Source organism: Aspergillus mulundensis (genome assembly GCF_003369625.1).
Source record: "Aspergillus mulundensis strain DSM 5745 chromosome Unknown scaffold_0, whole genome shotgun sequence".
NCBI lineage: Eukaryota > Fungi > Ascomycota > Eurotiomycetes > Eurotiales > Aspergillaceae > Aspergillus > Aspergillus mulundensis.
This window is the reverse complement of record NW_020797888.1, coordinates 1,424,057-1,444,625: the sequence shown is the minus strand read 5'-3', so window position 1 is coordinate 1,444,625 and position 20,569 is coordinate 1,424,057. Positions and strand designations below refer to the sequence as shown.

Sequence of the window (20,569 nt, the reverse complement as noted above, 5' to 3'; positions counted from 1 at the left end):
ACCCAGGTAGTTAAGTTATCAACAGGGGCCCTCCCCACCTTTCCCCCGCATTCCAACTCCATCGCGGTCCATCTCCGAGATCTCCAGTCTACTAGTACACACAGACAATGGAAAAATATCCGTCGGTATAGTGGTTGCCGGCCTTCATGTAGTTAAATATCCCCCGTCCTAGGCCTATTCGTCGTAATCCGCCCTCCCAGAATCAAGCTCAACCCAAGCTTTCCAGTTTCCACCCAGAATGCCCTCGTCCATCCCCACCTTCGACAACCTCACCCTTGACCCCACCGGGCCCCCAGGCAACGCATGGGGACTCTTCGGGCCCAAAAATGAGCTTGGAATGCTCAACCTGCTCACCCCGGAGGTCGTTAAGAGAGCAGCATCCGAGGAAATTCGCGACGGCGTCCGCATCTCGCTTGACCTTCCGCTGAATCGACTGTCGCATCCGAGCTTTAACCGGAAGCCATTTGTCCAAGAGCTCTACAATAAAGCGCCACGGATCGTCAACGATGATACTCTGACGTTCAATACGCAGGCCAGTACACAATGGGATGGGTTTAGGCATTATGGTGAGCGACCTACTTTCTAGACTACATTTTATATCGGGCAATGTTGCTGATACTGTTCCATACAGGGAACCAGACGCATGGGTGTTACTTTAACGGGCATACACTAGATGAGCTGAAGGAGTCAAGGGTCATCGGGATCGACGGTCCGTCATTACTCTTCCAAGTTCCTACCTACCTACCTACTAGCCTGTCCAAAACTAACATCCCACCCATCAGCATGGTCCAACACCGGCGGTATCGTCGGCCGCGGCATCCTAATCGACTACGCATCCTGGGCCCAACGCAACTCAATCCCCCTAACCCCATTCCGCACATCCACAATCCCGCTCTCCTCGATCCAGCAAATCATCGCCGAAACCCAGCTGGCCCCACGACCGGGCGACATCCTCTTCATCCGCACCGGCTTCACGGAAGCATACAACAAGCTCAGCGTCGAGGAAGAGGCGGCCCTCGCCGCACGGCCAACACCGGACTTTGCGGGCGTCGAGAACGGCGAGAAGACGCTGCGCTGGCTGTGGGGGAACCAGTTTGCGGCGATTGCGAGCGATACTCCGTCTTTTGAGCCGGCGCCGCTGTATCGGCCGGATCAGGGCGTTGGGCATGAGGTTACGCTGCATCAGTGGTGTCTTAGTGGGTGGGGGATGCCCATTGGTGAGTACTTTGATTTGGAGGAGTTGGCGAGGTATTGTATGGAGAAGGGGAGGTGGAGTTTCTTTTTGAGTAGTGTGCCGCTGAAGGTTTGTTTTTTCTATGCTTTCTTTTGTTGCCGGGTCGTGTTTGGATTGCTAATGGGATGATGTGCAGGTTCCTGGGGGTGTGGCTAGTCCGCCGAATGCGGTTGCTATTCTCTGAGTCTGAGACAGGGGTTTATATAGATCTGTAAGCATGGTAAGAGTGTTAAAGGCCTACTTGAAGCGTATTCGTTTTCATTGTCCTATCTGGAAATCGTATGTATGTATGTAGGAAGTCATATGTCCACGTCAGTTCAGCCCATTTATTGTACAAATTCCCAGGACCCAAGCAATTTTTGCCTCCATTTAATCAAAATACCATTTGGACTTCCCGCGTGAAACACAACTTTCCCAAAGTAACCTATCCCAATGCATACATGAGAGAATACATCATGAAAAATGCCATCATCTATCCAGAGTGGAGAATCTTCGACCGTTACCAGCCGTCAAGTCATGCTCGTGAAATCGTAAGTCAGTAAGCCCATTGGATGTTCAAAGATTGACAGGGCGCTTTCTGATTAGCACCTTGGTGAACATATTGGGAAATATCTGCTCTCCATTGCGGACGTTCCACGGCCTTTTCCCCTCCTTACCCTCGGGAAACTTGATGTCGTATTCAACAAGAAGACGGCTAAGAATCGCCTTGGAGGCATTGTCCGCGAAGAACCGCCCAGGGCAAGCCTGGCGTCCGTATCCGAAGTGGAGGTTCAACTTACTCAGCGTGACGAGACTGTGGTTGCGGCCGTACTTATTGTCTTGTTTGTCATTGCACCAGCGGAAGCCGTCGAAGGTCTCGGGTTCTTCGACAAGCTCTGGGTCGCGGGAGAGGGGGCCAGCCGCGAAACAAATGTAAGTGCCCTTGGGTATCACCAAGCCGTCCTTGAAAACGAGGGTTTCTTTGGCGATTCGCTGAACGTTGACTTCGCTGGTGGGATTGAGGCGCTGAGATTCGCGGATGAAACTGTCGAGACGGATCTGCTTAGCAAAGTCAGCCTTGGTAGCATTCGCCCATCCGTGCGTGAGCGTGTCGATGATCTCGTGACGGAGGGGCTCAACGTATTCAGGACGGATGATGAGGTCGTAGAGACTCTGCGTGATGGTGATGGTGGATGTGTGGATAACGGCCAGGGCCATGATAATCATAAGTCCCTGTGCAATGTTGGCAGGCTCCTTGTCGTACTCATTATCTGCGGTATCCATCATCCATTGCATGAAGTCGTCGGGCTTCTGGTAGGTAGGATCATGGGCCTCTTTTTCGCGGCGCTCGAGGATCATAGGGACAAAGATATCGTTCATGACGTGTTCAAGGGTCTTTCTCAAGTAACGGACTGGGGGCAGGAGAGGGGCGACCAAGGGTCGAAGAAAAGGAGGCAACGGACGAAGAAGAAATAGAATCATGCCCAGTTTCTCGGTGTAGTCGACCACGGTTTTGAGCCAGTCTTCGCTGCGGCATAGGACATCGCCGACGATGATACGGGAAGTGGAGCGGTTGATCAGCTTGAGGATCATGTAGTAGAGATTGACGGAGACCCATTTGTCTGTAATGTGACATCAAGTTAGCCTTTTCCTGGTCAAACGAGATTAAGTTGGGCCAGAACGTACCATTGCACTCGGGCACCTCGATTTCGAAGGCGTGCTTGAGCTCATCAATCATATTGGGTATGATTCGACCTGTTTACTCTGTCAGTCAGGAACACTCAAGAATAAGAGAAGATCTACTTACCAATCGCCGGGGTAAGTTTTTTCGAAGCAGTATGTGCGGGCAAGAAACTATCATTCAAGATATTGGTGTAGTCGCCGCAGACGCTCTGCATAACAGTTAGTTTGGAACCACTCCATCTGAAACGGGCCACGTACCCCAAATTGCGCATCCAAAAGGCTGAGCCTCGTATGAGGAAGAGGACGAATCTCATCCAAATACTTGACTGGGAGGACAATGAGATCCGCATCAACTTTGCGGACGCGGAAAGGGACATCCTTGTACTAAGCGCACCAAGTCAGTAATTAGCAAGAAAAATGATTAGAGCAACTCAGTCTTACCTTTTTGTAGCCTTCATGAATTAGATCGCGAGCCTTGACGAGGAATAGTAGACGGTTGATGAAATCAGGGACAAAATGACCCAGGGTCACGGTGGGTACATTGATAGCCGTGGAGTCATTGTGAGACTTGCACAAGAGCCAAGCAAGTAATACAAGAAGTAAAACGTAAATAACAACAGAAGACATCATGAACAATCCTGATCAGCTTGGCACAGCCTCAGGTTGGTGGGTGTGATATGCGTTAAGAGGTTAACTGGATGCAATTGGGCTGAAACCAACACATAAAGAAATAGTTGGGAAAGCAAGAAAGAAAGAAATGGAATGACAGTGATGACACAGCTATATAGTCAAGTTCCACATGTTCAGGAACAGCCATGAAGTGAAGTTGCAAGTGAATAAGGTGAGTGAATATGAGTATAAACCTGTGTTTAGCCATGTGCCAATTAGGGCTAGCGTGGTTAGGTATTATCGCCACTGTTCAGGCCAGTAAAGCCAAGGCCAGCTTTGTCATGGGGATTGACAGGAAAGCTTCAGGGAGCAGTCATGGCATGCAGGAGTCTGGAGGTCGGTGGGGACTGTGAGTGAAGTCAGCCCGGGAACAGGTATGGAGGGGGCCGGGGGGAGTTTATTCTTCCTCCCAGAGTCCCAGGCCAGTAATCCAACCACTTCTCATCCCATACTGCACTAGGCGAACTTCTTCTTCTCGATGATCAAATCTTCAAGTTGCGAAGCTCACCTGGGTAGTGAGTCACCTCAGTATCAGGCCATGAGCCGTGATTAGCTCGCCATCACCTTCCCGATCCGGCGGGCAACACGGTAGATATTGCGCTGGCTCCAACTCGGGCTTCGTACATGCAGACACAACCCTGCAAGAATCTCAATCTATGGCTAACGACCACCGATATCGCATGAAGATTGACAGGATTATCCATGGTGCTTCCAAAACTTCTAGTCCCCGAAGTGGCCTTCTCGTGTTAGGCTGCATGCTTGTATCATCTGCGAAGGGATGGTTCTATCCTACAGAGAGACACCGAGATATGCAGTGCCCAGAGCACATTGTTATTGAATCCTCCCAGCCTATAGGCTCTCAAGCCTTACCTAACGAAGTGAGCACACATCCATTTTAGCAAAGCACAGAGGACCTACTACCAGCCTTCGAAATCGAATGGATTGTGTTCCCCATACAGAAGACGAATGCCCACGTGCAAAATAAACAGGGAGCTTCTTCAAGAAACCCAACTAGGGTGTTGTTATTACATGGTCTATGTACACAAAAGACAGGAGAACTTTTAGCTGTCCCGGTTTATTCCAAGGTATATAGCATCACGAAATTAAACGCCAAGCGCAAATGCGAAAGATGAAGGAAGATGACGAAGAGGGGTAGTGGGGAAGAAGAGAAAGGTTTATAGAAAGAGGACCATCATTCCAGACCGAGCCATTCGCCCTCCGCATCGTCGCCGGCGTCACTCATAGTCGCGTCGCCATTGGTGGCGGCCACGCCGACAGTGTCAATGGCTTTAGGGAAGGCAGGCGCCTTTTGTCCAGCCAGAACAGGCTTGGCGAGAAGGTAATTGAGGTTGTGGAGGTTTTTCTGAGAGAGACGCTTGATGTTTTCGTTGATGTCATCAAGAGCGCGCTGGACAGCACGAAGCTCAGGGCCCAGTGTACCTGCGTTGTCCTTGAAGTAACGGCCATGGCTACTGAACATAGCCTCGATCCAGAGAAGATTGAATTCGAGATGCGGTGTCTCATCGCAAGCGTGGGCAACATATCGGAGTAAACGAGGAAGGTATACAGTTGGCACGGAGCGAACAACATGGGTTATGTCTGAGGGAGGAATAGCTTCATGAACAGCACGGATGAGCTTGGCCTCGTTTAGCCGGAACGCCATAACCAGTGCCTTCAAGAAGGTGTCATCATTGTTTGCATCGCCAGAGGCAGCGGCTTTTTTAGCACCCTCCACGGTAGCAAGGATGGTGTCGGGAGTGATAGAGATGTCAAGGTCAAAAGGATCAAAGACAAATTCGGTGTCCAAGCTGTAGATGAGAAGACCTTCTGTGGATGCTGCGCAGAACGAGCGGCCAGTCGAAGAGAAATCAACGCAGCTGACACGTACCTCAGGACGAGTGGTTCGAGAACCTGCATCGCCACGCTTGGCGCCTGGGAGAGACCGGTCAATTCGTTCCTCATGATCTGACGCTTCTCCAGTTTCATCAATGAGGCCTCGGGCACCAGCCTCTGTCAGGTCTTTACTGTTTAAGAACTCCTGAGTACCATCCAGCGAAGTGTTCACGGAGACAGTGTACTTCTTCACCAGAGAGCCCGTTAGTACGTCATACAAGCAGATGTATTTGCTGTTACCAGCTGCAAGGATACAGCTGCCATCAGCGCTGTATGTAATGCAGTGGAAGGATTTCGTGCCGGCGGCATTGGCTGCCGTCGTACGATCTGTGACTTTGCGGCCACCTGAGATATCACGGCGCCCATCAATACCGGTCTGTTGAACGGCATCAGCGACCGACCAGAATGTCAATTGTCCATCTAATGAAGATGCTGCAACCTGCTTTCCATCTGGTCGGAACGCCACACTCAGAACGTCAGAAGTGAGCTGCAAGGGCTCGCTGGTTTGAGTCCGCCCGAAGATGCTCCAAAGACGAACGGTACGATCCCAGCTTCCACTAACCAAATGGTTGCCATCCGCGGCGAATGCCAAGGCCGAGACGGGCCCTTCATGGCCAGACAGTTGATCGAGGAGTTGCCCGGTCTGCACGGACCATACGTGGATATCAAACGAGTCCGGAGACCCGGCGCAAACAACTTCACCGCTAGGATCAACAGCAAGGGAGGAAAATGAAAGACGCGACGGCGCGGTGAAGGTGCGGAAATTCCGATACCGAATAAGATCCCAGGCCCTTATAGACCCATCCAGCGATGACGTAAACAGAACGTTCCCTTTCTTCGAGAACTCGCAGGCCGTCACTCCACTAGTGTGTTCTGTAAATGTAACCAGACAAAATCCGGACTTGACATCCCAGACTTTGATCTTGCCGTCGTCGGCAGCGGTGACGATCCTTTGGCCATCGGGCGAGTAAACAAGGGCATTCATCGAATCTAAGTGGCCTTGTTGTTTCAGTATGTATGACTCGGACTGCCACTCCCAAACCAATAATTGCCCAAACTTTGAGGATCCGAACGCCAACCACTCGCCGGATTTGTTGATAGACACCACATCAATATTACTTTGCGAGACACTGCAAGCTCAGTCAGCTTTACCCCCTAGACATAATCATAAGATCTTTACCTTAGAATATGAATTGTGTTGAACTCTGGTAGCTCGTAAAGGCCAAACAATCCGTTCGAAAAGCCAACGACGAGCAGGCTTGACGGCGCATGGAAGGCGGCGCATTTGACTGTGGCATGAGGCTGCTGGAAGAACTCTTTTTTGACAATCCTCCAGCGTGGTTCCGCTACATCTTCCATCGTGTCTGGGTCTTTTTTGGAGACATACTCCCATCGGAAAAGGGCGCAGTCACGGCTGACCGTGTAAATCTAGGGTTTGAGTTAGGGCAGGAAATCAACCACCTTCACAGGGTCACCTACACATTCTTGGTCGGCAGAGAAGAACGCCGCTCTTACGCCTTGTCGATGACCGGCGAGAGTCGTGGGCTCGAACCCGTCCTCTGGATCCAAACTCCATACCCGCGCCGTCAAGTCTTTCGAAGCGGTCAGAAGGAAGCGGGAGTCACTTGACCACTCAATGTGCTGAACTTCGTCGAAATGGCCGGCAAGGTCACGATGCAAGACAAAAGGAGCAAAATCGATTTCCCCATCGCCACCAACAGTAGGGGTTTCCGGGGTATGCCATATCTGCAGCCGGCGGCCCACTCCGACGGCGAAGTGACGACCGGACGGGGAGAATTTGAGGGCAGAAACGGGGCCCTTGAACGAGAAGTTGTAGATCTGAATCCGGCGGTGGAAGTTCGTCAAGATAGCACGACCATGTTCATCCACCGAAAGAAGGATATTGCCTCGGGGAGTGAGGTCTAACTGATGGATATTCGTTCGATGCGCGAAGGGAAGAGTATAGGAAGTGTTACTGGAGACAGTCTGCATTAGAAATTGCGCATTGACATTGCGATGGCCGGATTTGGCAAGCGTACTTCACCAGGTCGAATATCGTGACCTTGTTGCCCACGGGCGAGATCAAGCTATTTCCATCGGGCGTAAAGAGAAGGTTTCCTTTGCGATATACCGTACCGAGGAGGTTCGAGAACTGTTTTTTGTTAGCTTGCTGCGGCTTCAGAGCCAATTCAGAGCTAAACTCTCAGTCCAGAAGCTGTACCCACCTTGAAATCGGTCTTCATGGTAAATAGCCAGAAGGTTACTCCTCAGCGTCTACTTAGCACGCCTTCCAGATCCTCAAAAAAAGTCGGCCTTGCGATAAGAGCTCGGATCAGCTGCTTTTTCCGGCCCCGTAAGCTTAGCCTAGAAGACACTAGCGCAGCGGCCTCAGGAAGGAGGATCTCCAAAGAAAAACGTGACTTTGGGGGGCTCGGAACTGTGGATTCAGGGGCAGCAGGAGCCAGACTAGACTCAACCAGGCGCCACAAGATTCAGGCTCTGGCTGCTGTCCTCTTGTCTCCCACTCTTCTCTTGACGACCGCGCATCAGCCTCCGACTTTCTCAGCTTCTGAAGGGTGTTCTTTTATTCTCTTCTTTTTATACCCTCGTTTACACTTCAAGAAACCCTCGGGTTGTTGCACCTTTCCGGATCCGATTGACCCAGCTGCTTTTGCCGGTCACCCCTTATCATCATGGCCCCCATCAACGAGACTGCTTCGCCCATTGGCATTGCCAACGTGAGTTCGACTACCAGGCCTATTACGCGTGAAATGAATGTTATGCTGACCATGCTTTCCCACTCAACAGCTCCCAAACCAGCGGTATGTACAATATGCGAGAATCCGGAGATCGGGAGTAGTGGGATCGTTCTAATGGAGACACCAGACACAAGATCGTTGCTAAGCGGGGTGCGGCTTTTACTATTATGGTGCGCTCAATTGACCCCAAGTTGGCTTGATGGATCCAGCTAATAATCGATTGTCTTAGGTTGCTGGAGAGTCTGGCCTGGGAAAGACCACGTTCATCAACACACTATTCTCCACCACCATCAAGAACTACGCCGACCACAAGCGCCGACACCAGAAGCAGGTTGACCGAACTGTTGAGATTGAGATCACCAAGGCAGAATTGGAGGAGAAGTTCTTCAAAGGTACATAATCGATGGTCCCGGTTCAGCGGCGGTTGGCTAACAGCGATTCCGCCACATAGTCCGTTTGACCGTTATTGATACCCCCGGATTTGGTGACTACGTCAACAACCGCGATTCCTGGCAACCGATCATCGAGTTCCTCGACGACCAGCATGAGTCGTACATGTTGCAGGAGCAGCAACCCCGCCGTACGGACAAGATCGACATGCGTGTGCACGCTTGCTTGTACTTTATTCGCCCTACCGGACACACCCTGAAGCCCCTGGATATCGAGGTCATGAAGCGTCTGAGCTCTCGTGTCAACCTTATTCCTGTTATCGCCAAGGCCGATACTCTCAGTCCCGCTGATCTCGCTCGTTACAAGCAAAGGGTACGCCGCCTTGTACCGCTATGGTCTGCTTTGGAGGTTGAGGCTAATCAATCTTGTGGCATTAGGTTCAAGCCGTTATCGAAGCCCAAGGCATCAAGATCTACACCCCTCCCATTGAAGAGGACGACGAGACTGCCGCCACTCACGCCCGCAGCCTGATGGCCGCCATGCCGTTTGCCGTGATTGGTTCCGAGAAAGATGTGAAGACAAACGATGGCCGCGTGGTCAAGGGTCGCCAGTACGCTTGGGGTGTTGCCGAAGTCGAGGATGAGGAGCACTGCGACTTCAAGAAGCTGCGTTCGATTCTTATCCGTACCCACATGCTCGATCTCATCCACACAACCGAGGAGCAACACTACGAAGCATACCGTGCACAACAGATGGAGACCCGGAAATTCGGCGAGGCTCGGCCTAGAAAGCTTGACAACCCCAAGTTCAAGGAGGAGGAAGAGAACCTGCGCAAGCGTTTCACCGACCAAGTCAAGCTGGAGGAGTCACGGTTCCGACAGTGGGAGCAGAAGCTCATTGCCGAGAGAGACCGCCTCAACAAGGACCTCGAGGCCACTCATGCTGCGTATGTCCCCAATCCCATCTTCACTTATCAAAAGTATGTAGGACTAACTTGGCAACAGTATCAAAGCACTCGAGGGCGAAATCGAAGGCCTCCAGGGCTCATCGACCCGCAGCCACGGCCGTCGCTAAACATCTTCTCATACCACTGGAGGCAGGCGGTAGTGGCTGTTTTACGCACGGTAGAAAAAGCAGAAGGGTGCATTCATCTCTACTAATATGGTTTTACTCTCGACTACCCCTTGACGGTTTCTTTTTCTTTCTATCAATATTCACCTTTTGACGTTCTCCGTGATTCTTTCCGGATCATGTTCTCTACTCAAGCTTATTACCAATATCGGCTTTTTCACTCGGTCCAGCTTGACCTGTTTTCTGATTTTGCTTGCTAGTCGCTAGCGATGGTTTGTCTACGTCTTGATAATAGCCCTCTTGTATCCGGCATCTCAATAAATACATATTTAATTGTGCATTGCGAAAATCACCTGTAAATTTGGCGAAGCATTGACATCAGTCGGTGTTGATCTGGGTTGCTGCCATACAGTTGTCTGCGGAGAACTTTACAGACTCGTTTTCATCAGACATGCTGTTTATATATCATGTGAGGGCCGTTCACAGCAAATTGACCTCAAGGCCTGCGCATAAACCTGGAACTACCGGGTTAGGTTAATACAGTATCTGGCCATTAATTCGCATTAATATTCAATTTTGGGTAACTGAACATAGAGTAATTCAGTCAATGTCTGGTCTAATAGCTATGAACACAGGGCGCTCTGCTGAGCCAGGGCCCGGGGAACTAGCAGAGGATAGGTCACATCCGGCTTAGTGCCCTGTTTTGGTATCCACTCTCCCCGAGCGATGACCGCGCTTCGTTTCCCGCTTACTACCACGGGCCCGATCAAATGACAACTTGAACAGCTCTGGCCTTTTAATCCACCAGTCTATAATCTCCCAAGGGCTCGTCAATGACTGCGACAGGGAGCTTCCCCTCGCAGTTAGTCCACACCCTCAAGACACATCATGGTAAGTTTGGTCCTTTTAGCCGCAAGCTCACTCTTGGCCAATCCTGATTCCCATCGCAGGACCCGTGAACGCCGTGACATTTTCAGGTGGCCCTGGAGCGTACATTCTAACGGGGTCAACCGATCGCGCCGTGCATCTTACCCGCGCCATTCCGAACAGCAGCAATACCTCGGTCGTCGAGACGACATCGCCGATTCAGAAGTACGAGGCCCACGGTTATTCGGTGCTAGACATCGCCGTTGCTTCGGACAATTCGAAATTTGCGAGCGTCGGAGGAGACCGACAGGTTTTTCTGTGGGATGTTGAGCAGGGAATCACCGTGAGGCGATGGGGTGGGCATAACGCGAGGGTGGAAGCGGTGCAGTTTGCGGGGGAAGATGATGCGGTTGTTGTGTCTGGTGGGTATCTTTCCAAAAGAACCCCCGCTACCCTGAGAGCTGGATCTGACACTATATGGGTCTAGGCAGCGCAGATACTACGATTAACATCTGGGACGGTCGCTCGAACTCTCATAAACCAATCCAGACGCTTACCGAGGCCGGCGATACCGTCTCGTCGCTACATGTGCATATGCCCACTTACTCTATCGCGAGTGGGAGCTATGATGGCCGTGCGCGAGTCTATGACATCCGCATGGGCCGGACCACGGTGGATGTCCTCGGGAACCCGATCACGAGCGTGCGGTGCTCTGCAGACGGGAACGCGCTTCTAATGTCTACACTCGACAGTCGAATCCGGATGCTTGATCGCGACGACGGGAAGCTCTTGAAGGCCTTCGGTTCCGAAGACAGCACCAAACAGTCACCAATATCACGCGAAAAGCCTGCTCCGTATCGCAACATGGAGCTGCGCATTCGGTCCGTATTCGCAAAAGGCGACGCCGTTGTCCTCAGCGGCAGTGAGTCAGATAAAGACGATCGCTCCGCACAGGCACACATCTTCGCCTGGGACATACTGAGTGGCGATGTCATTGCGTCGATTCCAGCTGGGGAAAGGGTGAAGGCTGTAAGCTGTGTAGCGTGGAACGAGAAAGGGAAATGCTGGGCAGGTGGATGCTCTGACGGTATGTAAATCCTTTTCTGGCAGTGGCATTTGAAGATGGAACATTTATGTATGCTTCTGTTGCGTGTTGCGCTAACATACCTGCAGGAACCGTCAAAGTATATCGGTAAAAATGACCGCTAATCAGAATGGGGCGCTTAAACGCGGAGAGTCGAGAGGCTACAGTATCCACAGTGAGAGATATTAGTATTCTCCGCCGAAATTCTACCGGACTATCTACAAGTCGCGAGTCATCTAGACTATAGCACGGTACGCATGCCAAATTGCCAATGACTTTGATATCTTCCGGAGGATCCGCCGGGCTTGTACGGAGTACGTTGAGGCTATCGCGGCAATCCAATAATCCAATTACCACGCCCGGAAACCCGTGCCATTCAGCCATCAACCCACGTGCGCTTGGTGGCCTGAAGTCTGACTCGCCAATCATACCAATTGCCCTATTGTCGAACATGAGCCATTTACTTTGACGAAGTCATGCCGCATCGCAAAGGACCTTCATGAATCACCAGGGCACACTTCGCTTAGGCTTCGTGTATCATGGCTATTACGTACGCCACCAACAAAAATAAACCCTGTTGAGTCTCGAGTCTCGAGCCTTGACACATTCGGAGACATGTCCATACCCATCCCTGTCCTCCGCATTGTGGCTGGATATGGCATGCGGCCCCATTCCTTCGGCACTTGGCACGACGGCATTTGGCCTATGAATGCCGTTGAGCTCTAGCTTGAGGTTACACAATGCAGGATCTCGTCATGAACTGCTGTTCGTTTGCAAGGTGAGCTAGCTGAATTTGACTTTGGCTGGGGTTGAGGTGAGCTGAATAGGCTTTGGTTGCTTGCTCGCTTCTTGATGTCATTATATTATTATGGTTTTACATCAGTCAATGGCAAGAGTAATCGATTGATCTACGTAATTCTGTTTGAATAATTCGTCAATAGGGTCTCATGATTGAATCCTGGCATCCTGCGGATCGCGCAGTGGTTCCTAACCCTGTTTATCTTCATTGAAATCATATGAAGTAGAATGCATGTATTGTAATCTTATCAATTGTCATCATAATCCGCCGTACTCCGTAACTGGGCTGCCCAGTAGGCCCTAGATACATGCATGCATTCCCAGCTGAGGCTGAAACGCCTCGCTTTGCATTACCTCGCTGTGCACTGTCACCTTGCTTTTTCCAGCTTCCGTATGAACCCAGAAAACCAACGGTACCTACATAAGTGGAGATGAGGCGACAAAGCGCCATAGATTAAAAAACAAAAAGAACTTCAACAAAATGGGCTGACCGACTGATATGTCATGCAGAATCGCTTCGCTTCCAATGATGTGGCGTAGATCGTCGTAATTGTAGGTAGGAACAAAGAAAGAGGAAATAAACATACAAAGGTGTTCTCTCGCTAAACTTTTTGGACAGGGTCATTCAGGAATACAATAGTGAGAAAGAAAGAAAACTGAGGCAAAATGGGAAAAAAAAAGAACTTTTGCGAATGCGGACAAAGTCAAGGAAAGGCGACCATAGGCACAATATGTGCTATTATTAGATCACCAACGCCTCGATTCCCTTCTCAGGCTCGTGGCTTTCAGCCTCCAAGGCATCCATAGCGCGGTGGAGTTCGTGCTCGCCAACAATGATGGTTCCCGCGCGCGCGGTGCTCAGAAAACTTATCTCGACGGCGTCAAAGGCTGAATCGAAATCAGGCTGGAGACGATGGGTGGGTGGGCTGATGCCATTTCCGTTCACTTTTCGACCGGGGCTGTGACTTTTGCTAGGTTTCGATGCAGCGCGAGCGCCGTTCGGCATTGGGATGTCGACGTATTGGGTTGATCTTTCGTATGTAGGGCTGGAGCTGTCGACGGAAAGAGTAGATGATGCCGTAAGACTGTCTTCGCTGCGGTTGTGCGTGGCGTCAGCTAATCGACTGGCGACCCCGCAGACAATGCCGGTAGCTTCTAGTGGGAGCTTGCGGAGATCTAGCATGATAGGGAAGAGAATATCCTCCTTTGAGCCGAGGAGGAGACTGGAATCTTCGTCCTCATCCGCGGGAGAAGTTGGGTCACTTGAGAAACGAGGTAGAAGGCGCTGCTCCAGGAGCAGCGACGCTGCTGGGTCTGCGGCGGTCAAGGTGAGAGAGAGAAATCGAGGCTTATCAACAACTAGTGCTGTTGTAAGGGCGTCGCGCAGAATGGCGATAGAGCTCTCGTCGTTGCTGAAAGGATGATGGGCCGCACATTGTACTAAACGTAGTGAAGTATCGACGTAAGGTATGATATTGTTTCGGCGTAATGAGGAGAAAGTGCGCTTTTGCAGTTCGTTGAGGGAGGATGGTGGAGGTGTGGCCGGTGGAGAGCTCAAGGTGCTAGCGGAAAGCGACGAGATAGGGCTGAACGGACTGTTCGCTGATGACTGGTTATTGTTGATGAAGGCCTCAGTCGAAATTTCGAACTTGAAACCACGGTTTTCCAGAGCTTCGATAACCTGTGCCTTGCTTTTAAAGGGTACTATAATATAGTCGGCATAATAGGTCGATATGAAAAATATTGAGCTATATAATCATGATGGTTAGCGCGTACAACGAAAGTAGAACGGGGTCATTGCACGTACATTCCCGCCATAGCCAATGGTGTGGTCAATTCGAGGACGCGTTGACCTGCTTCTAACCCTTCACCGTACACTTGCATTGCGATAAAGTCGTCGTGGCTGATGGATAGGCGGCTCTGGGTAGACAAACTAACTTGGAAGAACCGTTCGAGCAAAGGTGCAAAGTACTCGTCAGCGAGCTGCCGAGGACACATTATTGAGCATTCCACCGGTGTGATTGACAGATTCAGGAAAGAGGGCTGCACATTCCGCGGAAGTTCGCGAGGGCTATCACAGCCACGAGACTCAGTTTGAATCTCATTGATCGGAGCAACTTCATGGAACAGCACCTGCAAAATGGGGTCCATAAAGAATGGGTATAAATCTAGGGGGATGTGCACCAGGGCCAGTCGGTCTTCCTGGAGTTGGATGACAGCGGTTAGCGAGGCAAGTAGATTTCGAGTCGCTTCCATCGGGCAACTCGCAAAGGAACAGAAGGCAATGGCAAATAGATAAGAGAAGACTTACCATAAACTGGACCTGCGCAGATATCAGAGACAGTGAGCTTTCCATCCTGTCGGGCAGTGTTCCAACTTGTGGTGTCTAGCGACAGAACAGAGGTACAAGGGCTTTGAATTGAAAGAGTGGTCCCGGTTAAACGAGAAGCTGCATGGGATTAGAATGAGTTATGGAAAGAGTAGATGTCAACTCACAAGGCTGTCGAGGAGTCGAGGAGATCAAAATAGGAATCGGAGTAGATCTAAGAAGAGGAGGATAATATGGGGTAATCGTATAGGCAAGGCTAGCCGGGCTAGTAAATGACGTTTGAGTGTGTTTGAGCGAGTAAGACGCCTGTCTAAATGCAGCTGAATCGGATCCCTTGTTTCTTTTTTCGCCGGAACCTTTTGTAGAGCACAAAGACTCGCGCCCTCATTGTCCTCGTAACTCTGGAATTGGAGCTACGCCATTCCCGGAAAGATGGTCTAAGAATTGGTGGACGGGGACTCGAAATGTAGCAGGCAGCTGTCGATGATGGCGCTATCCAAGGCAGGGATTATGACAGAAGGCGTCGACGCAGGGGATGATGGAGGAATGGAAGTTGGAGCTGGAAGAAGCGTTGAGGTGTCGAGTGTGCTGTCAGTCAAGCAGGTGACTCAACCCTCGACTGACTGGCTGCCTCCTCCCTTTTTTGTCTTCCTTTGTCTTGTCCCTTCGCAATCTTCTTCCGAACCTCTACAATTCAATTCAGCTCCACTGAAAGCCTTTCGAGAAAAAAGAAATATACCGGGAAATGCGGAGTAGTACCTAGCAGAAGATGTAAGGACTTTCCGAGTCGACGAGGACGAAAAGCTTGACTATGGTAGGCACTCCACTGCCTTTAGATGGCGATGATAACACGGTCTTTATGTATAGGCGACCTTTTTACCTAATCTGCTTTGCAATTCGAAATCTTCCTCACGGACCCTACGTTAGCCGTTCGTCTGACTTTATCTCCAGCTCGGTTCTCCAGTGCTCCACCAGCGATGGCCTTATCACCAACATCCCCATTGCCACTCCGCGCTAGGCGCCGGAACCGAGCTGCCCTGAGCGTTCGGCGAGCGATCGATTCCTCCGGCGCGCATTCGGTTTGACATTCAGATCCATTATATTATTAGCAGGGAGCCAGCGGTGGCCAGAGCAGAAGAAGCTCGTGTACTCCCCGCACTTTGGACAAGGATACTCCGTACCGTAGGCGTATGGTGAACCTGTGGGAGCTAGTCAGGCACATCGCTGCAAATCAACCTACCCGGTCACACACACCTTCGATCCTGCGTATCGTGGCATCAGCCACTTCTGAGAGATTCAAATGCCCGCTTCCGTCGTCGTTAAGGCCTCGCGGTGATTGGTGATTGATAACGAAGTGGAAAGGGTGGGTGGCATCATGGAGCCAGGTGGAGACTGTCCAACATTTCAAGGGCAGGCGGAGTTGAATCTCTTCATCTCAGACTTCTGCTGCAGCCGTGGAAAGGAGCATTTGAGTTCTGGCGATAGGCACGGATTACGGGGTACATTGCTCGCGACGGATCGTGCCACCACTCCATGATACGTTTGCTTTGCTTTTGTTCTTTTCTTTTTCCAACCCCAAACCTTGTTCCCCCACAACTGACCAGCTAAGGACCTTCCTCAACCGTCAACAAGCGCTATCAGCACGATAGTCCCCGCTTAATGAAGCCTTTTATTATCGGCCGAACCCCAACTCATCAAGATCAGCTTGAGCCTGGGCAACTCAAAATACATATCCCAAACTCCAGCGAATCCAGGGTTTATTGTGACCAGCGCTTGCAGCGCTACGTCTAGAATCCCAAAAATCCTGGAGGCTGGAACTTCTCATGACCTTGTCAGAAAGCGGTCCGAGAGCCAGGCTTGTGCCCTAGAAGTCGCAAAGACCAGGTTCTGGTTGGCTGGCGATCTGTTACCCTGCCCTTGACCACGCTCCTCCCTCAGCCAAAGCCTAGACAAGCTAGCAAACAAATGATCACCCCCTCCATTCCGTTTGCTGTCCAATCAGTCAAGCTGTCAGTCAACTAACCCTTGTCGAATATTATAGGAATCCCTGTATGTCATAGTGACAGGATGAGGAAGCCTCCTGATCCTCGTCAAGGGCTTGGAAATTATTAATTAACCATCGGAACATCCAAGCAAGCGAAAAGGTACCTTGCTTTGCTTGTGGCGGCTCTCCTTCAGCTCAGCCTCTGCGCAGGGAGACATAATCTGCTGACCCTGGTCTATCGGGCCGGCCATCGTTCCTCGAGATCGTGACCTGCGCAGGCTGCGATAGTACGGAACATCTGCGTACAAAGTACCTCGATGTAATGTATTGCACCTTGGCGTTTCAGAGGCGATTTGTAGTCGGACAGCTGCATCATGTCGTCATGTCCTGTCTCCGGATAATAGGCATCGTTGTGTGCAGCGGCACAGCTTTTGCTGCTACATATCTCCAACGGCATATCTAGTCCGAGCATCCGACGGACATTTCCGCCATCAACTGTCCTGTACAGCGACTGCTGCGACTGCTTGCAGCTAGATAACAAGATATTTCTAGACCCATGGTCCGTGATCAACATCTGCAGGTCAAAGAGCAAATCAATGCTCGCCCTGAGATAACTATGATTTTCCCGCCTATTCTAAAGACGTTCTAGCACCGAGCCTACGTATACGCTACTTCGATCTGGCATACTATGTGCCCCGATTTGGAGAAATAGCCCGTTCCCCCGGCCTAAATTGCTCGGACAATTGTATGTCTTCAAGTATAATAGGTACACTCCACACCTTCCTGTCGAAGGGGAGACGAGCGCAATGGACGGTAACGAGTTGACTCAAAACCGCCGCAGAGAGATACCGGCTAAGATGCAATGATGCTGGTTTCGATGTGGATAATCTCCTGACCTCCGCTGCATGCCATGCAGATCCATTGGGATACGGACTCCAAGTTCCTTATCTTCCTAGGCATGTGCATACCTATGGTGTCCAGGGTCCTGCCTCTACCCGCAGCCCTTGCATGCTAGACGTCATACGAGTCCAAGGGAATTGGAAATAGCACGCCGGGATCACTTCCAACCGTGCTAATACTCAATGTAAGTATAGCCAAAATGAGGTCAAGTCTAGAGATAAGTGCTCTCCAATGGCTTTTTTAGCCCCGTAGCAAAGATCTCTATCTCCTCTACCTTATCTCTGGGGTACATTCTGCAGTTGTGCTCATCGAGAGCAGGCTAATAATGTATGCTTGCAGCCTGTGCGTCGCACAAGTATAATCCCAAGCAGAGCAGACTCCAATTGATGTCCGAACGGACCCCGGGTATTCTACATCGACCTTATGCTCATGCATGCAACGCCAACGGCCGGACACGAAGACCGAGCCATTGACCAGTAAGCAACACTTCACCAAGCTGAAATCAACGCCGAATAAGGGGTCACAACAGATGCCAGGGTATATCGCATTTATATTTATTCAATCGGGTATTTGATTCCCTAACTGTAACCAGGCTCACAATCGACGTGGCCATACTACCCTACCCTCCCATCTATATTATGAGTGCTGCAACAAGACCCAATGTGTACCACCAGCAATGTAGATAGATCGCCAATCAATGCAGATAACAGATAACTTAATCCTCCTCATCCACCCTTGCTCGTTTCGACCCCCGGCTTTCAGGCTCGGCTTCCTGGATACCGTAACGTTTTTGCCCTGCTCCACCAGCACCGCCAGTAACGTCTGCAATCATGCTGTCAATGCCGAAGGGATCGGCTGTATCCTTCTCGAATTGGACGGGGCCACTTCGTTCCTATAGACACGACATAGTTAGCACTTGTTGCGTGAAAGTGGCGAAGACGGGTAAAAGGAAAGGAAGAAACTAACCTCTGCATCTGCAGCACCCCTGAATCCCTCCTTTGCTCTCCCAAGGACCTCAAACCGATTCGACTTCTGAAGCTTACTCATCTCACCCTCTGCGTCGGCCTCGTCGTCAAAGTCGGCCTGCGGCTTGGGGCGGTAGATGCTGTTTATGGCGTCCTGCGCGGCAAACAGCGGCTTGTCGTACGGGTTGTCTTCGTTGAATCCAGTGCTCATTCCGCTGGTCTGGTTGAAGAGGCGGGAATCCCACATCGTCTCGGAAGATTGTGTCGGCTTTGCGAGACCGAGGGCTACCTTTTCTGAAATGTCACGGTTCTGCTCGCGCGCCATTGCCTGGATGCGGCGCTCGGTTCCCATGCGTGATTGACGAAGCTGGCGTTCTGCGTCTTGGCGGCGCTCGCGACGGATGCGTTCGCGCTCTCGTGCGGCTTCTTCGTCTTCATCGGGGGTGCGGGATCGAACTGAGGCGTCGGAGTAGCTGCGGCTGCGGCTGCGATCGCGGCTGGGGGAGCGAGAGGCACGGGACGCTTGGCCTCTGGTTCGTTCCTCGCGGGCTTTTTGGGCTAGAGCGCGGAGGTGCTCTTCCTTTTGTGCCTTCTCCTTTTCTGCTAGTTTCTGTTGCATCTGGGCTCGGAGGCGGACTTCCTCACGAGCATGTCGATCTGCCGTAAACAGCGCCTCTGCAAACTGCGCAAACTTGTCATTAATGGAAACATCCTGTAGACCTCGTCCATCAGCTGCCAATCGCTTGTCCAACGGCACCGTGTAACCCTTAGGATTCTTCCAATTCGACACAGGCGGCGGGATCTTCCAAGCTTCCTGGTCCTCTGCTGTAAGTTTGCGCGGCGGCGAGTGCATAATTGGCGGAGGCGGCGATGGCGGTCCACGAGGAATCTTCTTGTGCTTGAACTTCGGCGGCTCCATGGGATCCTGTTGGCGCTCCACAATCTTCATAATGCGATCATTCTTCCGACTCGTGTCACCCATCTGGTTGGCCGGTGTGTACCGCACAAACGTAGGCTCGGCCCGACTGCCCCCCTTCACGTTCTTCGGCTTCTGCGCAGCGACAGCTCCCGATACAAGACTCGCAAGCGCGTTCTTCGTCTTCTCCATCTGCGCCTCGACTTCTTCCTCTGACGGCCTGTCCAGCGATACCTCGCCCATGTCCACCCTCTGCCGAAGCGGGATCAAATCCTTGAATGAAGCGTGTACGATCCGGTCATCGCTGTGTCCGCGGCGCGCGATAGCGTCGTATTTGACCTTTCCCTCCGCATCGACTTGCACGGCGAGCGCGTTTGATGTTGACGGTGTGCCCTTCCGGCCCATATCGAGGGGATACTGCGCGACGAGGATCTCGGGGAACGCGCCACCGTCGCCGAAATCTTCGGGCGCTCTGGGACGCCATCCTGCTCGGTTGCCGTATGGAGGGGGACCGGTCCTCTATTAACGGTCAAATATTAGCATTGTAGCTTAGTAGAGATGTTTGGGGCAGACTAACGCGGAGAACAATCTGTGTCTCATCAAGCTGGCCCGGCCCGACTATGCGCGGTCCTCGCTGGGCATGTTGTGGCAGCTCCTCCTCTTCACCTGTGTATTTTGGTTTCGGTAATGATTTGAATAGTCCCTCTGCAATGGAAGTCATTGTGAATATGAAGTAAGAAGAAGAGAGAGGTGAGTGGGAAAGGAGACGTTGTTGATGAAGTGACGACTGCTTGATGCTTTTTTCGATGGGACTGGCGGCGGACTGCGGGATTGGCTGGTTTCGTACGCCGTACGATTAGATAACGGCCCGAAGGGGACATCTGGGGCGCCGCTATAAGCCGTCGTCGGTACATCTGAGGATAATTACGGAGTAGGTGAGGCCCCTACTGCTTCACGGAATTATTTCAACAATACCGAGCGGAAGAGAAAACATATTGCTTTAGTAATGCTTTATGAGTGTTATCTATATGCTAATAGTTCGCTAATT

General features: G+C 51.3%; 7 protein-coding genes across 7 annotated transcripts; 3 read left to right on the top strand and 4 right to left on the bottom strand.

Moving 5' to 3' along the window:
• Window positions 1-238: 238 nt before the first annotated feature.
• On the top strand, window positions 239-1,418 carry DSM5745_00399 (uncharacterized protein; the record flags this gene model as incomplete). The annotated part of the gene is made up of 4 exons (XM_026742415.1): window positions 239-566; window positions 632-709; window positions 783-1,303; window positions 1,371-1,418. 4 exons carry the CDS (start codon window positions 239-241, stop codon window positions 1,416-1,418), a joined length of 975 nt encoding a protein of 324 aa, XP_026608260.1.
• A 371-nt stretch (window positions 1,419-1,789) lies between these two features.
• Window positions 1,790-3,523, bottom strand: DSM5745_00398 (cytochrome P450; the record flags this gene model as incomplete). The annotated part of the gene is made up of 5 exons (XM_026742414.1): window positions 1,790-2,835; window positions 2,900-2,968; window positions 3,021-3,105; window positions 3,155-3,280; window positions 3,338-3,523. 5 exons carry the CDS (start codon window positions 3,521-3,523, stop codon window positions 1,790-1,792), a joined length of 1,512 nt encoding a protein of 503 aa, XP_026608259.1.
• Window positions 3,524-4,757: 1,234 nt separating this feature from the next.
• On the bottom strand, window positions 4,758-7,701 carry DSM5745_00397 (snoRNA-binding rRNA-processing protein PWP2; the record flags this gene model as incomplete). The annotated part of the gene is made up of 5 exons (XM_026742413.1): window positions 4,758-6,588; window positions 6,639-6,886; window positions 6,938-7,433; window positions 7,498-7,610; window positions 7,684-7,701. 5 exons carry the CDS (start codon window positions 7,699-7,701, stop codon window positions 4,758-4,760), a joined length of 2,706 nt encoding a protein of 901 aa, XP_026608258.1.
• Window positions 7,702-8,151: 450 nt separating this feature from the next.
• aspC (septin CDC12) lies at window positions 8,152-9,681 on the top strand (the record flags this gene model as incomplete). The annotated part of the gene is made up of 7 exons (XM_026742412.1): window positions 8,152-8,196; window positions 8,267-8,280; window positions 8,345-8,387; window positions 8,447-8,609; window positions 8,669-8,979; window positions 9,045-9,553; window positions 9,612-9,681. The coding sequence occupies 7 exons, from the start codon at window positions 8,152-8,154 to the stop codon at window positions 9,679-9,681; spliced, it is 1,155 nt and encodes a 384-aa protein (XP_026608257.1).
• An 830-nt stretch (window positions 9,682-10,511) lies between these two features.
• Window positions 10,512-11,741, top strand: DSM5745_00395 (WD40 repeat domain-containing protein; the record flags this gene model as incomplete). Its single annotated transcript, XM_026742411.1, has 4 exons — window positions 10,512-10,569; window positions 10,629-10,967; window positions 11,033-11,632; window positions 11,719-11,741. 4 exons carry the CDS (start codon window positions 10,512-10,514, stop codon window positions 11,739-11,741), a joined length of 1,020 nt encoding a protein of 339 aa, XP_026608256.1.
• A 1,428-nt stretch (window positions 11,742-13,169) lies between these two features.
• Window positions 13,170-14,425, bottom strand: DSM5745_00394 (ACT domain-containing protein; the record flags this gene model as incomplete). Its single annotated transcript, XM_026742410.1, has 2 exons — window positions 13,170-14,175; window positions 14,235-14,425. The coding sequence occupies 2 exons, from the start codon at window positions 14,423-14,425 to the stop codon at window positions 13,170-13,172; spliced, it is 1,197 nt and encodes a 398-aa protein (XP_026608255.1).
• Window positions 14,426-18,355: 3,930 nt separating this feature from the next.
• DSM5745_00393 (SKIP/SNW domain-containing protein) lies at window positions 18,356-20,242 on the bottom strand (the record flags this gene model as incomplete). The annotated part of the gene is made up of 3 exons (XM_026742409.1): window positions 18,356-18,532; window positions 18,607-20,040; window positions 20,099-20,242. 3 exons carry the CDS (start codon window positions 20,240-20,242, stop codon window positions 18,356-18,358), a joined length of 1,755 nt encoding a protein of 584 aa, XP_026608254.1.
• Between the last annotated feature and the right edge of the window lie 327 nt (window positions 20,243-20,569).